General features: G+C 42.7%; 1 protein-coding gene across 1 annotated transcript; it reads right to left on the reverse strand.

Moving 5' to 3' along the window:
- Positions 1-12,777: 12,777 nt before the first annotated feature.
- RASD2 (RASD family member 2) lies at positions 12,778-19,916 on the reverse strand. The gene is made up of 3 exons (XM_084206101.1): positions 19,278-19,916; positions 15,491-15,770; positions 12,778-13,971 (listed from the first exon to the last, which is right to left on the reverse strand). Exons 2-3 carry the CDS (start codon positions 15,759-15,761, stop codon positions 13,442-13,444), a joined length of 801 nt encoding a protein of 266 aa, XP_084062227.1. The 5' UTR covers positions 15,762-15,770; positions 19,278-19,916; the 3' UTR covers positions 12,778-13,441.
- Between the last annotated feature and the right edge of the window lie 2,580 nt (positions 19,917-22,496).

Below are 22,496 nucleotides of genomic sequence, written 5' to 3' on the forward strand. Positions count from 1 at the left end.
AGGTAAGGACAATATCAAGTACCAAGATGATTGACAAGCCTCACTCAGAAGGTACATGTACCCCAAAGGGTATGTGAGGGTGAAATAGGATGGATCAATCCATCTCTTTGCATCATTGCCCATTGCAGGCACAGTGTTTCATCTAAATTAATAGTTCACTGAGAAGAAGGAACAAAACAAGTTTTCCCCAAAAAGGGCCTATTTGTTGAAGACTTTAGAGTATTTTTGGGGTTTTTTTCCCCCCTGTTAGATGAGAAAATGCCTCCATATTAATTACAATATGGAATCTACATGAAAAAATCAGACCCTGCTGGGCAGGAAAAGATCCTCTGAATTATCTCAGTGGGAGAGCTGGCATTAATTTACTGCTGTTGTACTCCAAGTACTTCTGATGCAAAAGATGAATGGAGCTGAAAGTGTGCAGCTTGACTTGCATGTATGTGTAAGCTTTTTGGATAGCATCAGCTGGGCAATGTAAATTGGCATGAGGCCCTTGACTCATGGTTAGAGTCAGCAACCTTGCCCTGTGTGACCTGCCCTCAAACCTTATTTCTTTTTGAGGAGTCTTCCTTTCCTCCTCCCCATTACATATATTTTTTGCTACTCCAGAGCCCTAGATATAGAAATGTGCTGCTGTTTCTCTGCTGTACCTTCCATAAGGTGAGTTTCATGCCTGATGTTGTTTATTCCCATGGGTTTACCGATGAGCCATTTAATAAGTGGAGATAGAGATGAAAGAAGCAGCCACAGCTCTCTTTGTCACAGAGATGTGAAGGATGATGTTGTTTCACACTATAAGCAGGTTGTATGAGAGATATTTTCAAACCCTATGGTCTTTTTCTACCCTGCTCCTTGGACAATACTGTAGGCTACAGCTGTATTAGAAAACTAAATGTGGGATCTTTCTCTGGTACTGAAACCAACTGGAATGGAAAGGTCTGCATTCACTTACATTAAATGTCATTACCCTCCAGAAGAGGGTGGCTGTCTGCAAACTCCTGATGAAGAATTGTTCCTGGCCTGGGCTAAATCACAGACTGTTTAAAGACATTGTCTGGTAGAACCCCTCCTTGGTCTGGGTCAAAAAGTGACAGGGAATGTACTATAATTTAAGAGTGGGTGATTCCGTTCTGGAGTCTGGGGACATAACCTGGCACTATTTAATTCTTAATACAGTTATGACCAAGATGTCTCTTGCTTCTGAGCATTTGATTTTGTGAATTCTATAACACAGCTTCCACCTTAAAGCCCTTTCTTCTGTGTCAGGGTGAGAGGTCACAGTGGACTGGAGAAGAAGGGAAGATGGAGGCAGAATAAATCCTGATGGAGCGGAGCAAAAAGGAACACCAAGTGGGAATCTCCCATACAGTGTCTTCCTCTCTGCAAGACAGAGGCTTGTGTCACTCCACTTCCTAGCAGAACACTGGAGACCTTAATTTCCAGGTGGGAAACTGTCCCAGCTTTCTTGGTGGCTTCTGTTTTGTAGTGTCCCCTTTGCCTGAATGTGTGTTTGCTATTTTACCAGGCAAGGACTCTGAAGCTGTGGTCCCCAGGCTGGGGAAAGCAGTCAAGACTTCTAGCCAAGGATGAGACCTACAGGTGAGTTGTCTCTTTAACCACTGTTCAGCTTCTCAAGTTTTATGGTAAGATACAAAAGACCAAATCTTTGGGGTATCAGTTTCCAGTGTTTTTGTTTAGCATTCAGGATCAACACCTCCAGTTTTTTGGGCTTGCATCAGATTACATGCTAGTGTAGGCTCACCCTGGCAACATGTTCTCACTGCTAATTGGAGGCACAGACTTTTGGAATACCTTGCATGGGCTTGTGCTTTCACATCAACTCAGCAAGTCATAGGCCATTGGTGCCCAGCTACTACTGCTGGCCTGATGTCAAACCCCAGATCCCAGGAATAGCACTACTACTCAGTTAAAGGAGACATCTGACATACATACAATCTTAGATATTTTTTTGCTCATCTGAGTTTGCTTCCCAAAGTTTCCTGTTTCTTTCTGAATGATATCTGTTTGAGTAAAATGAAAGGTTGGCTTTTTGGTTATTTCCATTTCTTTTCCTGTCTCCGCCTGAGAAAGAGTGAATCCTGTAGCAGCCAGAACCCAAGCTCAGGAGTGCAGTGCTGGAATGCCTCTCCTGGGTCAGGGTGTCCATTTCCTGACTGCAACATCCTATCATGTCACACAAGGTCCTTCATAATGCGTCAAACTTATCTTTAAAAATAGTCAGGCTCTTGCCTCTGGCCTCTGGAACACAGGCAGAAATGAAACTTTTTGAAACTATCCCAAAGAGACATTTCCTGTCCACAGGACAGTCTTCACCCTGTGACAGCCCCGTCTGCTTATTTGTTCCCATGTTTTGCCCACTTTTTTTGTTTTTTCTCTTGTCTGCCCCTTCCAGGCTTCAGGAAGTAAATTGTCTTTCACTGTATTGGGGTAACCTGAAGATTGACTCTTGTCACCCTTGGCCTGACCTTTTTTGTCATACTCAGTTCCTGGCAAAGAGGCAGGCTGTACATCCCACCACAGAGCAGTTTCTGGCTTAAGGCCCATATTCAGTTGGAGTCATGTCAAGGGATGAGCCTCTGACGTTTCCTGTCACAGTGCACAACTGGGGGACCAGTTATCGTGTGTCAGGCCTTTGTGAGGTTGCTGCTTTGCTGGCATGGTCTCAAAGACCAGTTTGTCCCTAAACTTGCCCTGGAAGCTTGTTAGGGTTGTGCCAACATAGTCTGGTCCCTCCGAGGCTACTGACCCTAAACTCTGGGCTCAGCTGTACTTTTCTGTAAGTACCCCAGAACCAAACTGTTTGAACACAGCACTGTTTATCAAGCAAGTCTTGCATAACTGCCCTGGTGTAGCACTGCCAGGCTTCCAAAGTGCTCTCACTTGACTTCTCACTTCTGAAGTTAAAGTCATTTTGTCTGGCTGTACACTTATTTCTGGGATGGTCTGAGGCTGTGCTCCACAATGGACTTGCTGGAAGATACCATGCATCTGTTGGAGCATATCACGAGTCCCTTTTTAGGGTATTATCACAAATTTAATTTCTCTGCAGACCAAAGCAGTTCTGTCTTGTATGGGACACAGACAAGATAAGCACTGTGGCCTGGAATTTCAGAAAGATTCTGTGTTCTAGGCTGTTTACCATACACTTTCTAATGCTTTGCCTGGTATCAATGTTGACTTGTGTGAAGCAAGACCGGACAGGGGAAAGCCCTCAGTTCTGGCAGTAATTTGTTGCTCTCTGTGTGACATGGCATAAAATGACATCTGATGGCTTTCTGAGATGGAGCACAACATATTGCAGAGAAGAGTCACTGTGCCATGGATACAAAAAGCCTTTGTCTCCTCAGTCACCTCCCTAGACATGGCAAAAGGTAATAGGCTGTGGAGACTGTGTCTGTATCCGTGGAGACTCTGGTTGCAGGCTTGAGCATACATCAAGGTCATGGACTAAAAGCCATCAAGGAGGTACAAACAAGGAGGCACTGCAGTATTCAACAACATGCAGGTGATGAAGACAGAGCACAAGTCTGACATGCAAAATGGGGAAGTATCTGGCAGTATCTGCACAGCTCAACAGAGCCATTTGATTCCCTCTTGACTCTGGCTAAGCAGAAAAAAGAGGAAGTTTTCACCTGAAGTTTACCAGGGCTAGAAATAACAGGTAATCCCTTTCCCTTCTGGGCTTTTTGTAAAAACTTGAAGTGGAATAGAAGAGGACGGGACCTTCCTAGTTAAGAATAGCGGCAGACACAAAACACAGAACTAATTTAGAGATAGTTTTATCACTCACTTGCTAATGATGTTCTACTGTGTTGGGGTCCTGAAGGATCCCAGATACCTCTAGTCAAAACAAAACTGACTGCTTTATATGTTCTTGCTTCATATTCTCCTTTAGCCATTGAGGTAGAAGATAGACGTAGGGAATACAGAGCAGACAAACGCAGGTGGGAGCACAGATTATGCCTGGAGTTCTACCCTCCATTTTCTTTTAATTCCTGGTTGACAAAAAGATGCCATGGGAAAAAATGCAAACTAAACATTTCACTTGGGAATGCACTCCTTTTCTCAGTTCTTTTAAGAAACAGAAAGCTTCTCTTTTTTTAACTGATTTCTAATGAATGGCAAAGCAGAATGGCCTCTCAGACAGTTCTTGTTTTGCTAAGACCTTCACTACTAAAACATCTCTCAAGCAAAGTCACTTATTTTTTCAGTTTTCTTTTTAGTGGAAATTTGTTTCAGAACAGCATTTCCTCCTCATAAATCTCAGTCCTGAAATGTTCTTTCTTCACTCAACCAATTTGGATGAAGTTGAAAAAGTGCTTAAGTGAGCCTAAGCTCGTTGCATTTTCAAAAGTCAATTCAGAGTCTGAAGTTCCATAGAAAATCATCAAAACTCGAGGCTCCTTAATTAATGAAGCGCTTTCAGACATTTTCCTCTTTGGCAGAATTCTTGTCTGAAAAGAGAAAATTAACTGGGGAAGATGTGAAATCCCAAGAAGGGATAGAAAACATCTTTAAGGCTTTCCCTTGAGCCAAGTGTGTTCATTTCTTACACATCTGCTTACTGTCTAGCAGAGCACAGTGCCCTGATGCTACCTGGGCTCTCTCCATTGGCTGGATTCTTTTTCATCTGGGAGGGTTTTACCATGCAAGGGCAGCCCTTTCTCCAATGATCATCCTGTGGAGGGAGGAAACAAAGTTTTAGGGTACTGTGAACTGTTTTGTCAAAGCCTCTGCTGGAGGAATTCCTCTCTGAGAGATCAAGGTGAAATAGCATCTCTTGCTTGGGCTACAGCTCTACAAAGGGGTCACTGAGGAGTCCTTGTGCTTTTTCACTGCTTTCAGATTTAAATTCTGTAGGTGTTACATTTTAAATCCGTCTAAAAATGTCTGTTCTGTCAACTTGTATTTCAAAAGGGGGTACATACCCTGCTCATAGCAGTGTATGATGCATTTCTTTCTCCTGAGATCTATGGGAGGTCTCAGATCGTAGGCAGGAGAGGTGCAGACATTCCTTGAGATATCATCTGGTCACCCAAGGAAAGAGCAGCCAGCAGGCCTTTGCCATGACTTGGCAATGCCAGCATGGCTGCTTCACTTCCTGCCCTGGTTCAGATTTCACGATAGCCTGGTGTAAGAGAGCTTCTCTGCCTGTCTCAGGACACAGACCAGAGCTAGGTCTGAACAGCCATGGGCCACAACTGGCTTATGGCTGGCACAACAACTGGACTACAACATGCCACAAAGATGCTCTGTTTGCCTAAGAGAAGTCCCCTTGGCCAGGACAGCTGGGAAATACTGCGAGGAACCAGTGCAAGAATAATAAAGAATTTACCCATCCCATGAGCTTTTTGGAAGCAGCGTGTAATCCTTACACCTCCTTTCTCTGTTCTGGTGAGACCACCTGAAGGAAGAGTATTACTAAATTACATTAGGTCTTGGTGCTGCTACTGCCACAATGTAGTAGTTCCAAGGTCTTCACTGAAATAATTAGCTCTCAGGTGTTCACCAGGAAAGTGGTGGGTTAATGTAGCTGCATACAGCAGCTTCTTCTCACTTTAGACTGCATATAAGATACTGGTAGGAAACAGGTAGAAGCCAACATAGGATAGAAAACAGATGCTGTGGAGTACAGGAGATAATGAGTAGGACTCTGCCCTTGTGTTTCCATACATTGGGATTTCCTATTTGTTGTGTGTTTGTATATTGTCTGGAATAATGGGGTCCTGGTCTGTGGGCAGGACTCCATAATACAAATAAATAGCACTATGGCTGATGGCAAACCTTGTGTAACTGCCCCAAAGTTGACAAAAGTTACAAGTCGTCTGAGTCAGTGCCATTGTGTAAGGAGATAATTTCTGCCTTGACAGTGTTGTGACCAGCTGGAATTGTTCTCTCTGATAATTGGCAATCTGGATTTCTCCCAGATGGCAGCATCTCATAAAGGGTATCTGAGAAGAGCTTTGCTCCTCTCTTTAATAAGGCTCCACAAGAGAGCTGTTCATCCCTGTCACCCCTTATCCATTGCCTCAGGCAAGTCCCCTGTCAATTTGCAGAACAAGTCATTGCTCTGTGTTTATTTTTCCTTTTTTATTTTATTTCTTTTTAGAAACTTCTATTTATTACCTTGGCAATGAGCCACCCAGCAAGGAACAAACTGTTTTGTGACAGAAAAGATGACACATTCTGCCCTGGACCAGCCAAAAGCACTGCCACTGATCTTACCCGTGCCGCCATCTAACCCCTCAGGTTGTGTTTAACAAGGCTGTATTTTCCTGAGACACTGGTTTTTCCAGCAGAGAGAGGGTGAGAGAAGATGGTATGCTGGGCATCCACCCAAGGGTCCCTGAGCTAAAACCTTTCTACAGCAGACTCCTGCTTAGCACACAGATTGGTAGTGGCTGAGGGACAGGGGCTTGCCAGTGTGTTGTTTTAATCCTGTAGCTTTTAGGACTTCCCATCCCAGCCGATGCTGAAGAGAACAAGCCTGTAGGTAGAGCAGAAACCAGGGATTATGCAGAGTGCAATTGCTCTCCTGTGTAGCTGGCACTGCAGCAGCTGAGCTGCTGAATGAGGTGATATTTGTTTCCGGTCTGCCTCTTCACCTTTTAACGTGTTTATCCATCACTGTGGTACCCAAGTGCCTCGCAATCCAGATTATGTTTATCCTCTCAGCTATCCCCTGAGTGCTATTTGCCCTCTCTCAGAGATGGGAAACCGAGACTCTGATTTATGTAAAGGGTGGGGAAACTGGTAGAACTCTTCCTAGGAGTGGTTAGATCTCCAACCTGAGGAACAAGACAGCAACCCATGTTACCTAACACAGTTATTTTACCAGCTTGAGTTTACTTTAACTCTGAAACTCCTGAAAGCTTTGCAAAGACATTGAAGAACCAGTTGGGATCTGTAACAGTCCTGATGCTAGTGGGTTCTGAAATGCAAGATACAGCTCCAGGGCTGGAAGTGTGTTTCTTGTGATTTAGTGTGGCTTTAGTACCCAGTGGAACAGAAAGACCACAAGTCCCAGTGTAATAGAATGGTCCAGTTTTCCAGATAAGGTCCCAATGTGTGAAGGTATTGTTTCTTGCAGCTGGAATCTTCCATCACCACCCCTTCATTGGCCACAACTCTGGAAACTGTAGGGGTTTTTTGTTTTGCTTCTTTTTAACCTCAAAATATGGACTCAAGACATATTGTTATGAAAAAGTGTAAAATATTCAATGTTTTTATGTGTGAATTAGTGTTCCATACTAACTGCTGAAAGCCAAATACTTGTGAGAGGCCACTCTTGAATAAATACAGTCTATCTGAAATGCCTCTAGGTCAGAGTAATGTGAAGACACATACTCGAGTTGGATTTTTTTTCCTTTATGTTATTTTACTTTGCTACATGATGTCCTGAAACACAGTGGCCTCATTTGTCCTTGCTTTCATGTTTAATCTGAACTGATAATCTTAGTTAACAATGCCAGTTAAAGCACAGGACCCATTTGCATTAATGAGTCATCAAATACTTCTGAACAATAAATAAATGCACAAAAAGCTGCTCATGGACTATTCACTAAAGAAGCTCTTTACTCCAAACAATCCAGAGATCTTTGTGGAAATGCTGTGAAAACCAGGGTCTGACTTAAGAAGTCTTGTCTCTATTGTTAGTGGTTTCCTGGGAGAGGAAACCACTAAACTACCAACGCTCCACTTGTGGGACGGAGTGTGCAGTGAGGACAGACAGTCTCAGGAAATTTCTTTGAAGCAGACTTGGGTTCAGGTCCATCACAGAAACAGGTGTGTGGGATCAAGAAAACCTACTGGCTCAATCAGCCTAGCCCACTGCCAACACCAGGTTATACCTGCTGCTCATGTAGGTTTCAGTGTTTTTCCCAGTGTTTTCCTAATGGGATTTTCCTGACATCTCTTAGAAAATTTTCCGGTAGATTCCACAGCCCTAAGATCTGCTCTGCTGTCTTGCCTATATTTTCCTGCTTAATACTCCTGTTCCCACTGAATTATCCCCCTGTCCAACTCTAAAAAAAGAGCTGTCTCAGTTGTCATCTCCACCTCAAATACATCAAGGGGTTTTCAGCCAGGCTCTCTCAGAGTTTGTTTGCCTGCATAGCACAGAATTATTCCTTTCAGAGTTTTCTTAAGGCTTACTCAAGTCAATCCCCTTAGGCTTATAAAATGTTTTTCTTGCTAGTTCTTGGTCTCCTTCCAAGCTGTCAATAACTTTCTAGGAACACAATGCCTGGAACTTAGTGTGGTTCTGCTCTCTGTGGATGACCAACGGTGGTAGAGGCAAGGAAAGGTCTTTGGCTGATGTTGCCATGATGCAAAAGGAAATGGTTTTCTGGGAAATCTCAGGCTCAGTGTGAGCCTGACAGGCACAGGGAAGAGTGGAGATGGTCAAGGCTCACAGTTAGCTCTAACCATACCTGAGTGCAGCAGCTGGTTCATAGCACTTTGCCATGTGTATTCCCCATATCAGGCACTGTGCCAGGATCAATGCCCCAGCTGACAATCACATCATGGAAATGGAAATCATGCAATAAAACTTTCTTATCTGTGGTAAATATCCATCCCACAGCTTTACAAGACATATAGAGTAGTCTGCAAAGCAGCTCTGTCTGGTGGTCTTTGTTTCTCCACATAGGAGAAACTGAAGGGAGGAAAATTTCTCATGAGGACTCAGAAGTGAAAGATCTGAGCAGTGCAGAGCTACTGCTACTCATCTCCCCCCTGCAAATTTCCTGCTCTTTCTGAGTGCAGAGAAAAGGCCGTTGCTATAGAAACCAGTGGGGAAAGTGTACATTATATCATGTTTTATATACTTTTTCAAGGAGATCCTTTAATCTGAACCTGCCACCATGTAATTTTACAGAAGCAATAATGCCAATAAAGCCCCCGAATGTAACAGTGATTTCAAATCAAATCAAATAATCATCAGTTACTTCAAAACCACTTTTTCTTGTAACCTTGTACCCTAGCCAAGATACTAGGACAGGGCTAGCAAAGCAGCCCATAATAAGGTAGATGACAGAAGAGTAAATCTAAGGCAGAAAAAGGTGTAATGAGAGATGGAAGGTGGGTTCTACACAGCAGTAAGCAGCAGCCAACATTTGAGGAAGGACAAAAAGGCTAAATAAAATGTCTTCTTTTTGACTTGTGCATAGAGAAGCATGAAATAAAGATGAAAGGTACATTTTATAGCTTACATTCTAGCCTATCTTTTCGATTATTTACCTGGACAACCTCCTGTTGCTCACCCTTTTGAAGTTCTCTTCTGCTGCCCTTTAAAAAATGATCCCACCATTTCCTACTTGCCTTTGTGAAAGACCTTTGACCTCTCAAACAATCAGACATACTGGACCCCAGGGTCTCAGGGAGACAATGCTCTTTGTGAGGCTGCATCCTGACAGCCTTTCTCTAGCATCAGGCTGGCCTGGTTGCAGCAGCTCTCCTGGGGGTCCCTCAGAACAGAAGCCTAATTTAATCCTTTGGATGTCAAAACAGGCCTTCATTCTGTCCTCTCCACCCTCAGATTGTTTTGTACTTAATTCACCATGATCACTATTTCCTTCCTGATTTCTACTGACCCTGTGAGTTGATTAGATTTTTGCCAATATTAATAGTAGCTCCTATGAGTTGATTGGTAATTTCTTCAGGACAAGGACTATCTTGCTGTGTTGAGCAATATAAAAAATAAATCTCAGTCTTGTTCCAGGGCTGTGATTGATCCTCAGCTGGGTCTCTGCTTGTTGTCCTGAAAGTGAATACACAAAATCCCTAAGCAAGGCTTTGCATCACTAGTGATAGAGTTTATATACTGCAATGTAGGTGGCTATGGGAATAAAGCAAATTAATTACAGGTAAGACCAAGTAAGGGTACTCTTAGCATCTCTTCTAGACAGATTCCTTCATCCAGACCTGCCCTTAGTCCTGTGCATTTTCATGACTTCTTGGGCTGCAGTAAGTTCCATGCAGGTCTCTTGAATCTCAAAGGGGAAAAAAAAAAAAAAAAAAAAAAGAGAGAGAGAGAAAAATAAAGAAAAGGAAGAAAAAAATAAAAGAGAGGTGGTTTTTCTTTTTGGTGGTGCCTCTGAGACCTGGCTGTATGTCTCTTCTTTGCTTCTTTCAGGGTCTCACAGTTTTCGAACACACATAATAAGAGTTTCCCATGAAGCTTTTCCCTTTTCTGTTCTACAGCCAGATGCATTCAGTGGTTAGCAGGAAAGAAACAATTCCTCTTTCCTCTTCCTGCCTTACCTTATGTCCCCTATGCAGGAAGGTAGCCTTGCTCTCTGCTTCCAAGTCCCTGGCCTTTCCACAGAACATAACAGCTGCTAACTGTGAATAAACAACTGATACACATACTGTCTGGTTTAGGGGCTGAAAGCACTTTTAGAGCCCAAATAAGATATAGATATTAATAGAATGACTGTAATGATACAATAAAAGAAAAAAAATGTCCTCAGGAGCATGAAAATCTAACTTCAAAAGCAATTACCATCAGTAACAAAATGCAGTGAGAAGACTAGGATTACTTTAATAAGATTATCTGCTTATTGCCATTTGTTTTTGTGGGTGACTGTAATGCTGCTTCACCTTCATTCCCAGCCAGTTTCTCAGATGCTTCTCACCTTGAGCATTAGCTGGCCAAGCTGGACTGTGCAGCTGGGGCTCACTGGCATTCCTGTGGCATCCAGCATATGTGAGCCCTGCTCTTTGGTCTTCAGCCTCCCCTACACTTGTGCCTCTGTTGTCCCTGTGATGTTGCTTTCCCATGCTAGGTGGCTTTGTGTCCATGGTGGAAGAGGCAGGAATAGGAGAACATGGAAGGGTGTGGAAATCTGGTGTCTTTGTGGAGATGGAAAGACTGTGTTTGTGGAGGTGCGGAGAAGTAGGGAAAATAATGGTAAGGTCAGTGTTATAAGACAAAGACAGAGACTTGATTTTGAAGGCTCTTTAAAAATTCAGCTTTATCCTGCAGGCTTGGGAGAGTAGATGCAGGGTCAGGAAGGCCGTGCATGGTTTATGGTGCAAGGAATCCTCATTTAGTATTCCAGGGTCCCTTAACCCAACCAATATCCATTACTTATACCTTTCTCACTCCATCTTCAAACCTGCTCCATATCTTTGAGGCACTTGGGCGGGGAGTCTGTGGAGTGTTGAGGATGTGCTCAGAGGGACCAGGACTCACAAAAGTGGGAGGCACAGATGGTAACCTGGAGAGACTGCTGAGATAAACAGTGATGTCTCTGCAGAGACCACATTAAATTGCACCAGGGATCAACATGTCAGCTCCGTGCAGGGAGGAGAGAGTTGTTGTTCTCTCATTTTGGAGGCAGCATGGGGAAAAGTAACTGTCTGCCTCTGCAGATATCTGTACATGTAATTTAGTGGTCAAAAAGATGATTGATAGATATATATGGGTATAGACGCAGTTCTATTCCGAACAGGAAAATGTGTAGCCCCTGGCGTCTGGAGGACATAAAAGGCTCTTTCAGAACCTACTGGAGATCTCATCAGGACTCTCAACCCAGAACTCACCTAAATTCACCTGCACAACATAAATGCAGGGCCTTCCTCATTATTCTTGGAGAAATAAAAAAAACCAACAACCAAACAACCAAGCAACCAAACTAGGACACAGCTAATAAATAAATCAGGTTTAATCATAAACCATATACATATTTATAGATAGGGAGGGAGACATGGTCAGAAAGGTGCTGCCCTGGCAACAGGAATAAAAGAACAGTGTATTTTACCAATACAGTACCAATGAAGGGTGGAGTTGATAAATGAATATGGGACTTTGAATCCCAGAGGCTAATTTTTACAGACAATCATCATTCTTGGTTTCCTGTCAAATTATAGCACAAACTAGCTCACAGCTCTGCCCAGAACACAGCAAGGCAGATGTAGCCAAACACAGAACTTGAGGGTGATGGAGGGACAATATATCTGAAGGTCTTTCTGAGGTATATATAACAGATATATTCTACTGCTGTTTACTGTCTTGGGGCCATGCTTTGCCTACAGATATGTATGCACACATCTCATTCCAGTCAGCAAGAGTGTCAAGATCACATTTGAGAGAATATGTTGGACTTCGAGGGTGAACAGGAGCTCATCAAACAACAGAGCCAGAAGCAGAACAGGGAGAGAACTAAAGATAAGGATGCCTGAGAAAGGAAAGAAGTGAATGGACAGCCCCAGATTTATCTGACCAGTCAGTTCAATCCTGTTTGAACAGCCAGGACAAGGCTTCAATTCTGAAGGACTTCTGCAGTGCAAATGATCAAGGCAACCTTTACTGGACAGTGAGGGAAACCATGAACAAAATTACTAGAAGCATGTCAGCAGAAGAAATATGAAGGAGCGGGCCCTATAACCATTCAGTTCTTGTTTTTGAAAAATAATCCAATCCTGCCTCTGGAATGGTCTCATTCTACATATAAGTCTGGTCACTCTCAGCTGATACAGGCAGTGGAAGGAATCATTAGTCCATGGCCAGAAATGCAAAGGGTGGCATTTGTATTATGAAACTCGGAATTGGTGTGGCTGCTTTGAGAAACATCATCACACCAGGCTTGCAGAGCAGCCAAATGCATTGGCTTTTTGCAGAAGGATTTCACTTTCAGTCGATGTATATATTAGAAAGTGTTAGAGAAGAAAACCACCTTTCACTGGTATAAAGCAGACACTGTTTAATATCAAATGCACTTGCCATCTGATTTAGCTAAAAACCCACCCCCAGACAAAAAAAGAACCAACAAATCCCAAATAAAATCTATAATACAAACCAACAATCATGTCAATGTCAAATGGTAACTGTTCCAACAAACAGGTGCCCTCAGAAGTGAGTGAAAGTCATGCATCCATATATAGAGTCCACTCCCAATCTGGGAAATGCTCAGTTAAGACTGCTGCTCTTTGAAATGCAAGTCCCACTTTTTAAAAGGAGAGCTCCACACATGCATGCACACGTGCACATGGGCACACAGAGATACACGCACACACACACACACACACATAACCTCCTCTCTCTTAGCAAGAGCTGCATGCTGGGTCACTGTTAATGCCTTCTGTGCATTTTTGATCTAATTTCTTTGTAACAATAAGGGTGAAATGTCTTTACTTCTCAGGACTGTATTTTTCAAACAAAAACGGGAATCAAGAGGAACTACATTACAAAGACAAAAAAAAATGCACTTGTATCTCAGCTGTATGATTATTCCCAGTCATCTTCAAGGATGATGTTATTTACATTTGTGACTCAGCAGAATCCACAGGAAGTTATCCTTTCTCCGTGTTGGGTTTTTTCAATAAACCCCACGAGCCTGTTCTTTGCTTCCACAGACCATTTTTCTTTAAGGCACTGCATGTGGATGTTGTCTTCAGACAGAAGCGCAAGCCTCCTTCACTGGACTGTGCATTTCTCTCTCTCCCTGGACTGCCCTTCCCTGAGAACTTTCGATTTGATATACTTCAGGTCACTGTTGACGCTTGGTCGGCGAGCGAAGGGAGAGATCATGCCATAGGCGTCCATGTCCTTGACTCGGCGCATCCGGAAGGATTTCTGTTGGAAAGTGTCACCATACTGGATGGAGATTTTTCTGTGGAGGGAAGGGCTCATCTCATGAGGTAGTTTGGCCATGCTGAAGAGGACATAAAACATCTCATCCACATTGGTGTTCTTCTTGGCCGACACTTCGAAGTAAGCACAGTTTTCATCACTGGAGACAAGATTCTCACCTTCGTCAGTGCGTACCTTGCGGAAGATTTCACTGTGGTCATTTTTGTTGCCACAGATGACCATGGGGAGGTCAGCTGATTCCTTGGTCTTGTTCTTCAGGCAGGATTTGACCTCAAGGATCTGTTTCTGGAGTCGCTTGACCTCATCAAAGGATTCTCTGTTGTCCAGGCTGAACACCAGGATGAAAACATCCCCTGCAATTAAAAAAAAAAATACGTAAAGGCTTGTTGGTCACAGTCAGTTTCAGAGGAGCAAATTTTTAAAAGGCGATTCTTTTACTTCCATCTCTTTCCCTTTTTTTTTTTTTTTTTTTTGTTTCTTTGGCACCTATTCACTCAGCTGTACTTCAGTTCTTCTCATTTAACTCCCCACACCTTTCTATAGTGCTATGGAAAAGACTTTTGGCGGTGATGTTACTACAGTCACATCCAGTTGCATTCCTAGTTTGCACTGGGCTTGCAAGTTATTGCCTGCTTTTATCTCTTTTGTAGACATGTTTCTATCTCAGCTCTCCTGCTCTGCTCTTCTTTTTATTTTCTTTCATTTGTATCTCTGTGTAAAATACATCCTCTTCTGACACCAGAAAGAGTGGAGAGCTGGTAGCCACTCAGCCTTAACCCTTTGATTACACAATACATGAAGGTACACCTGAACTGAAGATTTACAGCTAATCAGTCCTGAACACTCAAGTCAGGGATGAGAGGTTTCTCAGTGCAGTCTGCTGTCATTGCATTTCCTCAAGAGAAGCAGACCATGAAAAAAACCCTAATACATAAATGACACACATCCCCTGGCATTTTCTTTTGACATTTCCTGACTTACAATTCCTTGTAGAAGGAATAGAAAATAGAAATAGGAATAGAAGTAGAAAATAAGGCAAATCATTGCCTATTGAATGATATTTGTGTGGAACATGCTAAGAGAGCTTTCAGGGATTGAAGCTCACATTTGCATCCCAGAAACTGGTTCTAGGACCTCACTGAATATGGATTGTACCCTTGTCAGATGTGAATGTAATGTTTCACTGGGCAGTTAGAAAGGTGGATAGTGAATCCAGAAAGAAAGTTTGTTATGAGCTGTGACTGAATATACATCTATGTCACTTTTATAATTAAAGAATATATTTTAGCTCACAACAGGAATGTCTTGAAAGTGAGAAGAGGCAAAATGGTCCCACCATTTCCCCTTCTTTTCTCTTTAAATGCATTTTATTAGATGCAGATTTAGGAGAAAGTGTAAAAGTAAAGCTCCTACTGGAATATTAAATCAAGGAAAACAGGCTGGAAATTTTTGGAATAAAAAAATCCTTGGGACTTTCTTGGTTAGAATTCCCTTTCTGTTCATTTTATATTTATTTTTCACTGTATATGTCCTACAACAACATGCTTAATTTGTCCTTTGCTGCTCTTTATACCCACAGAATTGCATTCATCCATTTATTTGTGACATCAATAAAAGTATGAAGCAGGAGGGGAAGGTAGATGGATAAGGGAAAATCTCAATTTCAGATCTTCACCCACTGGACCTCTCCACTGTAGCTAATGCATTCCTTAAAGTGCTGAGAACATGCCAGCCAGGAAATATGTCTCTATAGCAATGCATCTTGCAGTAAATCAAGCAGTCCCTTTAGCTATGTCCCAAAAACCAGTCATCCCCAGGCTACTCTTTCCAAGCTAACGTCTGTCCTTATGACCTTCCCCCTGACTTTCTTACCTGTTAGGATGGAAAGCCTCCTCATGGCAGGGAAAGGGTGATTCCCAGAGGTGTCCAGGATGTCCAGCTGATACATGTCTCCCCGTATGTTGTAGACCTTGCGATGGAAATCTTCGATGGTGGGAGTGTACTGATCCTCGAAGCGGCCGTTGAGGAAGCGTGAGACGATGGAGCTTTTCCCCACCCTGGAGGCTCCCAGCACCACCATGCGGTATGAGTTCTTGGCCGGCACGTTCAGGTTGCAGTTTCCACCAGACATAGTCTTCATCATTGCTTGGTCCTGAAAGAGGAAATAGCAAAGTTGGAGGAAAGATCAGAAACCAAATGGAGGGTAAAATAAGGCAGCTCCTCACCACAAGCTTGCCAAAGAGCACTCTGGAGCATAGTCCTGCACAGCAGAACAATCAATCAGTAGTCCATACTGAGATTTTTTTTCACTGGAAATGCGTAAACTTTTCAGTCTCATTTTCAGTGAGTGGGTTTTTTGTTTTGGTTTGGTTTGGTTTTATTGTTGTTGTTGTTCTTTTTTTTCTTTTAAAGTAGTATAATAAGAAGGCATTTACGATGAAAATAACATGCTTTTGAATTGTAATTTGCTGTTACATTTAAACATTAAGGGCTGAGTTTATCTTTTCTGTTACATTTAAACATTAAGGGCTGAATTTATCAGCTCCTCTTCATCTGAGACACCAAGTTCCTTCCCACCATCTGTGTCACTTACACATTACCAGATTTTTCAGTAGAGCTTGGTTCTCATTTAGATACATAAACACAGAGGTCACATTCCCCAATACACTACAGCCACTGCAGCTGCCATTAGAACCTAGATTGCTTCATTTGGTTGCCTAAATAGAAGTTGTGCTTAATACTAATTTTCTGAGATCTGCCAAAAATCAGAGAGAAACAAGAATCATGCTTAACATCAGTTAAGCAAGCTAGACATCTCAGTAACTTTAAATAGCTGGTCCCATGTAACATTTATTGCTGATGCAGGGAGCGTGAGCCACAAAATAGCACTGGCTGGTGATAAATTCAAAGATCTGTGCCTCCAGTAACCTTTTAAAAAAGAGGTTTTAATTCTGCTAGTGTGGGAACTCCCTATGAGCAAACTATCATTGTTGCAGCAGGGTGACTGTCAATGGATGGAACTGCAGAAACAAAGATTTTTTTAGGAGCTCCAGTCTTTATACATACAGATGTTGTGGGTGCCACTGGCTTTGCTAAGCACGGGTGCTAAGTATAAGCAGGAGAAAAAATGAAGGACAGCCATCTTAAGTAGCTATTAGACAAGATTTCCAACCCATGACATCTAAAATGAGTGTAGAGACCCCAGAGACTGCATTTTGACATAGCACTCAGATGCAGGAAACTTTGGTAGGAAAGAAAAAGTGATGCTCAGACTTTTTTAGTGTACCAGTTCAAATGAACTGTGTGCTGAAAGAAAAATACAGCCCCTGTGTGGGGAAAGCTGACTGTTACAGCAAAGGAGGCACACTTTGGACTGAATTTATTTTGGTTACTAGGTTCTTATTAAAGAATATTCAAGTTCCCTCTGTGCCATTTATTTAACTTAGGTGTTGTTTATTTAATATTACAATGCAAGTACTTTATGTACACAGAAAGATCATTTCTGGGTCCAGATCTGGATTCCTATCTTTCCCTTGAGTGACTTTTATCTCCAAAGCTTTTATGTAGCTGACAATTATCTCAGGGAAGAGCTTAAAATATTTTACTTTGTTTAACATGTGCTAAGCACCAAAGCAGCAGTGAAGATATAGTCACTGCTAAATAAAGAAGTCTCTGGAATTCTGCTCTAGCATCATTACAAGCTCTGTGCTATAGCCCAAGGAAACAGCAAAACATGACTATTTATGATTATTGCCATAATTTGCAGCGCAACAATAGCATATTCAGCCCTACCTAATGCACAAAAGAAAATGCAATGGTCTCCGTGGAGTAGCTTACACTCTGAATTACATTCAGAGGGCAGAACAGCCTAATATTAGAGCCAGATTAATGCCAGAACACAACTTTGGTTGTGGACACACACATGCAGAATTATGGTACTGTTGGGATTACTGTGTTAGAAATGACAGCAAGGAGCACATCTGGTATTTGAACTGGATTCTGTGTTTTATTTGCCACAGGACCTATCTCCAACAGTGCAGAAATACCATATTCAGTCTCTGAAACACTGCCATGCACACTATCCCTAGCCAGTCCAATATTGTTTTGCATCCATGGGCTGAAAATAAGCAGAAAATGCTTATTTTCACCCTCTGAGGCTTATTTATTTGGCAGACAAGAACAGGGAAACATGTTGATGAGTTGTAAAATCTACAAACTACTTTACACCCAGGACCAGTATCAAGAGGTGAGGCAGCTCTTCAGGCCGTGATGGACCAGTGTAGCTGCATGAGGGCAAGTGGACTGTGTGGTTTACACCTGCTAGAGAGCAGTTCTGTACAACTCAGTGCAAAAGCATCTGGGAGAGAGCACAGTTACACATTTTGAGCGAATGCCTTTTATGTCCTGTACAGAACATGCGTGCTGAGGGACCTGACCACTTTACACTGTCCTTGTTCCACCTGTCAAGGCATTCAGTCAAGAGGACTCCTTTGCTTTATTAACTGCATTTCATTTCCCTCAAAGTAAAATATGCTTTTCAGCATTTCGATTCGTGGAGTTGCTACTCATCACCTCTGCTGCAAACCTGACTCAGAGCGTGCCATTGAACTGGGAGCTTACATTTTTGTTTTGAGCCTTCTCTTCCTATTCCCTCAGTCCAGTTTTGCTCTAGTTCAACACAGTCTGTCTCCTTTCCTCCTCAGAAAAGGAATGAAACTTCAGCCTTGACACCCAGGAGTGGCAGGGGGGAGAACAGGGGCTCATACAGTGAAAAAGATTAAAGACAGTGGAAAGGAAATGGAGAGACACCACATGTTCATGTACTAAGTTAAGCAAAATCAATCAGAAGAGAATGAGGAGACAAACAACCTCCAGCTGGTTTTAATCTACATCTTTTCCTTCCAGTTTATTAAATGCTTAAGCATAGATTAATTCTCGGTGGTACCTTCTGCTTTATGTACTGGCTTGATGCTAAAAAGTTTATTTTATTATTTTATATTGGTACAGTGCGGGGATTTCAAAATGTCATAGAAATACAGGAAATTAATGTTATCTCTAAAAAACACTAAATGAAGGGAAAAGCTCATTTGCCCAGAGAAAGCTGAAACCATAGTCCAAAATCAGCATTAAACTCCATTTCTCTTGACTCCCTGTGTTATCCTCTGCCTGCTAAGCACCACTTCTCTTTTTACAGGCAGGCATCAGAATGAATGACAATGAACCTGCTTTTGTATGCTCTGGAGAGCGCTTGTCTGAATGCCGGTGAGCTACTGACAAATTGGAGCCTGAGCACCTGTAGGGAGATACCTAAGGAAGATATTCTTTATTCACCCTATCCAGAGCTCTCGCACCTTAGTTTTCCACCCTCCCGTCAGGGTGTATGCTGTCCCTACAACTCCCCATTCATGAAAAGACTTCTGAACTACCTCCCTTGCACTCCTCTGTCTTCAGCTGCTGGTTGTGTTGCTGCTTGCCACCCCAGTGTTAATCACTGTGCCCAGCTAAAAAGGACAAGACAGACACAAACTGTAGCATGCATAACAGACCTGTCAGTTCTCACTCACTACTAGTGTCCCTGTAATTTTCATGCACACCAGAAATCACTCCTGTGGCATGTTTGTTTCCTACTTTCACTGCAAACTCCATGCTGATTTCTTACCTCTCTTTCCCAGGAGGAGCAGTCCTGGGTCTTGGTGCAGTCTGATGAAGCTGATAATTTTAATCAGAGGTGGCTGCTGTTGTAAAAGGCTGTTGTTCTGTGGATCCCACGCTGCTTGTTCTGGACTCAGTTCTTCTCCAGTATTTCCCAAGAACTTAGCAGGATTGGGAAGGACCGCAGGGCTCCAGAGGGCGTTCCCCCATGGATGTAAGTACTGGATCAGGCAACTGACTTAGGCTAGAGTCTCAGAACTGGTGGCAGTTTTTCCCTTTGGGCAGATGAGCTCTTTTCCTCACAGGCTCAGTTCAAGAAAAGGAGAGGCAGTCTCTCCTGCTCCCACTGCCTTTTCTTGCAAGTTGTACTTTGTAGGCTCTACTGTGGGGAAAGAATTTCAGGAGCAGCACCTACTCATGCAGGGTAGTGGGTGCATCCAGCTGGCCCACCCTGCCTCTGTGCTGCCTCAGATCCTCTGCAGAAAGATCAGGGTCAGCATGGAAGTTGCCTTTGGTGACCCTATGCTTCCCCAGATCTTGCCTGGCTCATCCCTTCCTGCAGGCTTCTTTTCTTCTGGTTTGAGATTTGCTTTAAAATATTCTCTCTCTCGGATAAAAGGGGCTTTTCTTTACATTTGCCAGTTAAGTCTCTTTTCCTTCCCTCCCTGCCTTTCTCCCTCTCTCTCTCACAACTACTGGCAAATTGCAGATTTTCCTTCTGTAGGACTCACAGATAATTGGCTCAACTCCTCCCTTGAAGTCAGTGTCAGACACAGGGGAAGGAGGGGTGCTGAGGGGGTGGGATTTTGTGCCTATTGGAAAAATCTTTTCTCCTCTAAACAGAAAGTTCATGTGCTTTGCAGACTGCACATTCCCTGTCTTTCCACCAGAGACCTGTATGTATGCATGTGTGGGGAATGAGTTTGTGTATGTGTATGAGAGACACAGAGAATTCATTTACTTAGCAAGCTGTAAATTTATAAGCTGTTTCTAAAAGCTTTGTACTTCCCTGCTGATTTTTTCTGCTAGACAGCAGCAGACTGACTCATTCCCCAAGTAGGGGCTTTCTGTCCATAATTTCTGTAAATCTTTTGCTGTATGGAATGCTTTCCCCTGTTTGCTCAACCTCAAGACATTTACATGGTTTGTTTAAGAAATAAAAATAATGTGTAACTGTTGTTCTTTCATTAATATTTAAATAAATGAAAAACTAAACTAGGGATGAGTAATAGAAATGGTAAAAAGGTCAAACAAACTGAAAGTGTGTGGAACTGAAGCTCAGGAAAAAGAAAGAAACAAACTAAAAATAGGGTGAATTCAAGGCATTTGTTCAATCCCAAGTGAAACGTGTTTGCCGTTTATTTCACTGCTGATCTACTTGAATTTTTTTTTCTTCTTTTGAACTGAAATAGCAGTTTAGATCTATGAGTTTGTTTTAAAATATGTCAAAAACTTGATTTTGAAAGATTTGAAATGAAACACTTCAGCATTTCCTACTTTAAACTCCTAATTGGGGGTGGGGCAGGAAAGGAAGAAAAACACAGTTATTTTCAGGGTATTTTGACAATAAGAAAATGGTAGGGAGGCACAGTCTTCCAAATGCGAACACAGTTTCAGGTCCCCCACAGTTCTCCCTCTTTTTTTTTTTTTTTTTTTTTTGCTTCCCCTGAGAAATTTACTTTGTTGAACGCAAAGATTCATTCAACTACCATGTATGTATCCTCTCAAGGTCTCCTCCCTTCACCAATTCCTGGAGCTTTGAGGAATTTCCAAGAAGCTTCACTTTCTCTCCTCCTTTTCCTCAGAGTACAATGATGTTTCTCTTGCTACCCTTGGAATAAAGCTTCCCTGTTTTGCTCCTGGTGCTGCACAGAACCCATCCACAGCCATCCACAGCTACCACTGAGGAGGGTTCCACAGCAGTTGCAGGCACAGCCTAACATGTCTGTGCGTGTCTCTGTGCTCCCAGACCTCAAAGGATACAACACAGCCTGTGGGATGAGTCCAGCTGGAACTGTCTGTGAGAGGAAGCAGCTCCCACTGAAGTCAGGGTCACGGTCATCCCAAGCAGGATGTGCATCTGGGGACTCACAAGCTAACACAAGGCAAAACAACATTGATCAAATTTGGGAAGCAGCAGATCCTGCAAAAGACTTCAGATTTGGGAAGAAGGGGCAGGACGTGGCAGAGCACCATTGAAACATTGCAGCAGTACTGAACTGGTATTGGGTCATGAGCTGAAGTGAATTCTTTTTGGACCACAGTACCAGGTCTCCTTTGTCAGCTCCTGAGCCTTTTGGCAAAAGGTGGGAGAGTACTTTCATGGCTTAGACAAATTTTTGACCTAAGATATGATGCTTCCCATTTCTGAGTCATTAGTTTGGATAAAACCTGGACCATTTCTGGTGTCCTGTCAGCTCTTGTGTAGCTTAGATCCAAAGAGAGTGACCAGCATCCTGGTATCATTGCCATAGGAGCAGGAATGGCCACAGAACCCAACAAAGTGAGATCCTGTAGTGCTCCAGAAAATAAACTCCTCTTTCATCCCTATGGCTCACGTGTCAAGTGTACCGAGTTCTCTACCAAGAAAGAAGTGTACTCATAGTGGAGACCATCTCATCAGCCTGGAATTTCAGCCTACTCATGCTCTTTTGTAAACCAGATGCAAAACTCTTGGCTGGCTGGCTTCACCCAGCCCAAACTCCTACTCAGCTATTCTCTTCAGCATTTCAAGTAACCAATCAAGTTCCTCAAATGGTAATAAAATAAGAACATTCTTAACTAGGCACCTTTATTTGTTCTCTTACCGAACAGCTAGTAAAATAATACATTCCTTTTGAAGTAATAACTTTTGAAAGATAATTGCTAACTGTGAGGCTTCAGAGGCTTGAAAGACATTGTTGCAGCTTTTTGGGCTGGTGTTTTTTGTTTTATTTTTTCTAGTGTGCTACCAGTTAAGGAGTTGACAAAAAGCTGGGTTTCGTGCTTTCCCTCAGGGCTCAGGAGACCAGAGGTCAAAAAATCCCTACTTTTTCAAAGACATCCCATGAGTGGCTCTGGTAGAGAAGTCACATTACATCTGCCCTCCTCTGAGGACCAGGGATGGCAACACCTCTTTGCTTTGAGGGTTATAAAGGGAATAAGTGAATCAGAGAGACAAAGTCTCTGCCAAACAAGAGAAGTTCCCAGTCTCAGCAGTTTCCTCTGATTAGTCAGAGACCATCAG

The sequence above is a fragment of the Fringilla coelebs genome, assembly GCF_963513975.1.
Source record: "Fringilla coelebs genome assembly, chromosome: 5".
Taxonomy (NCBI): Eukaryota; Metazoa; Chordata; class Aves; order Passeriformes; family Fringillidae; genus Fringilla; species Fringilla coelebs.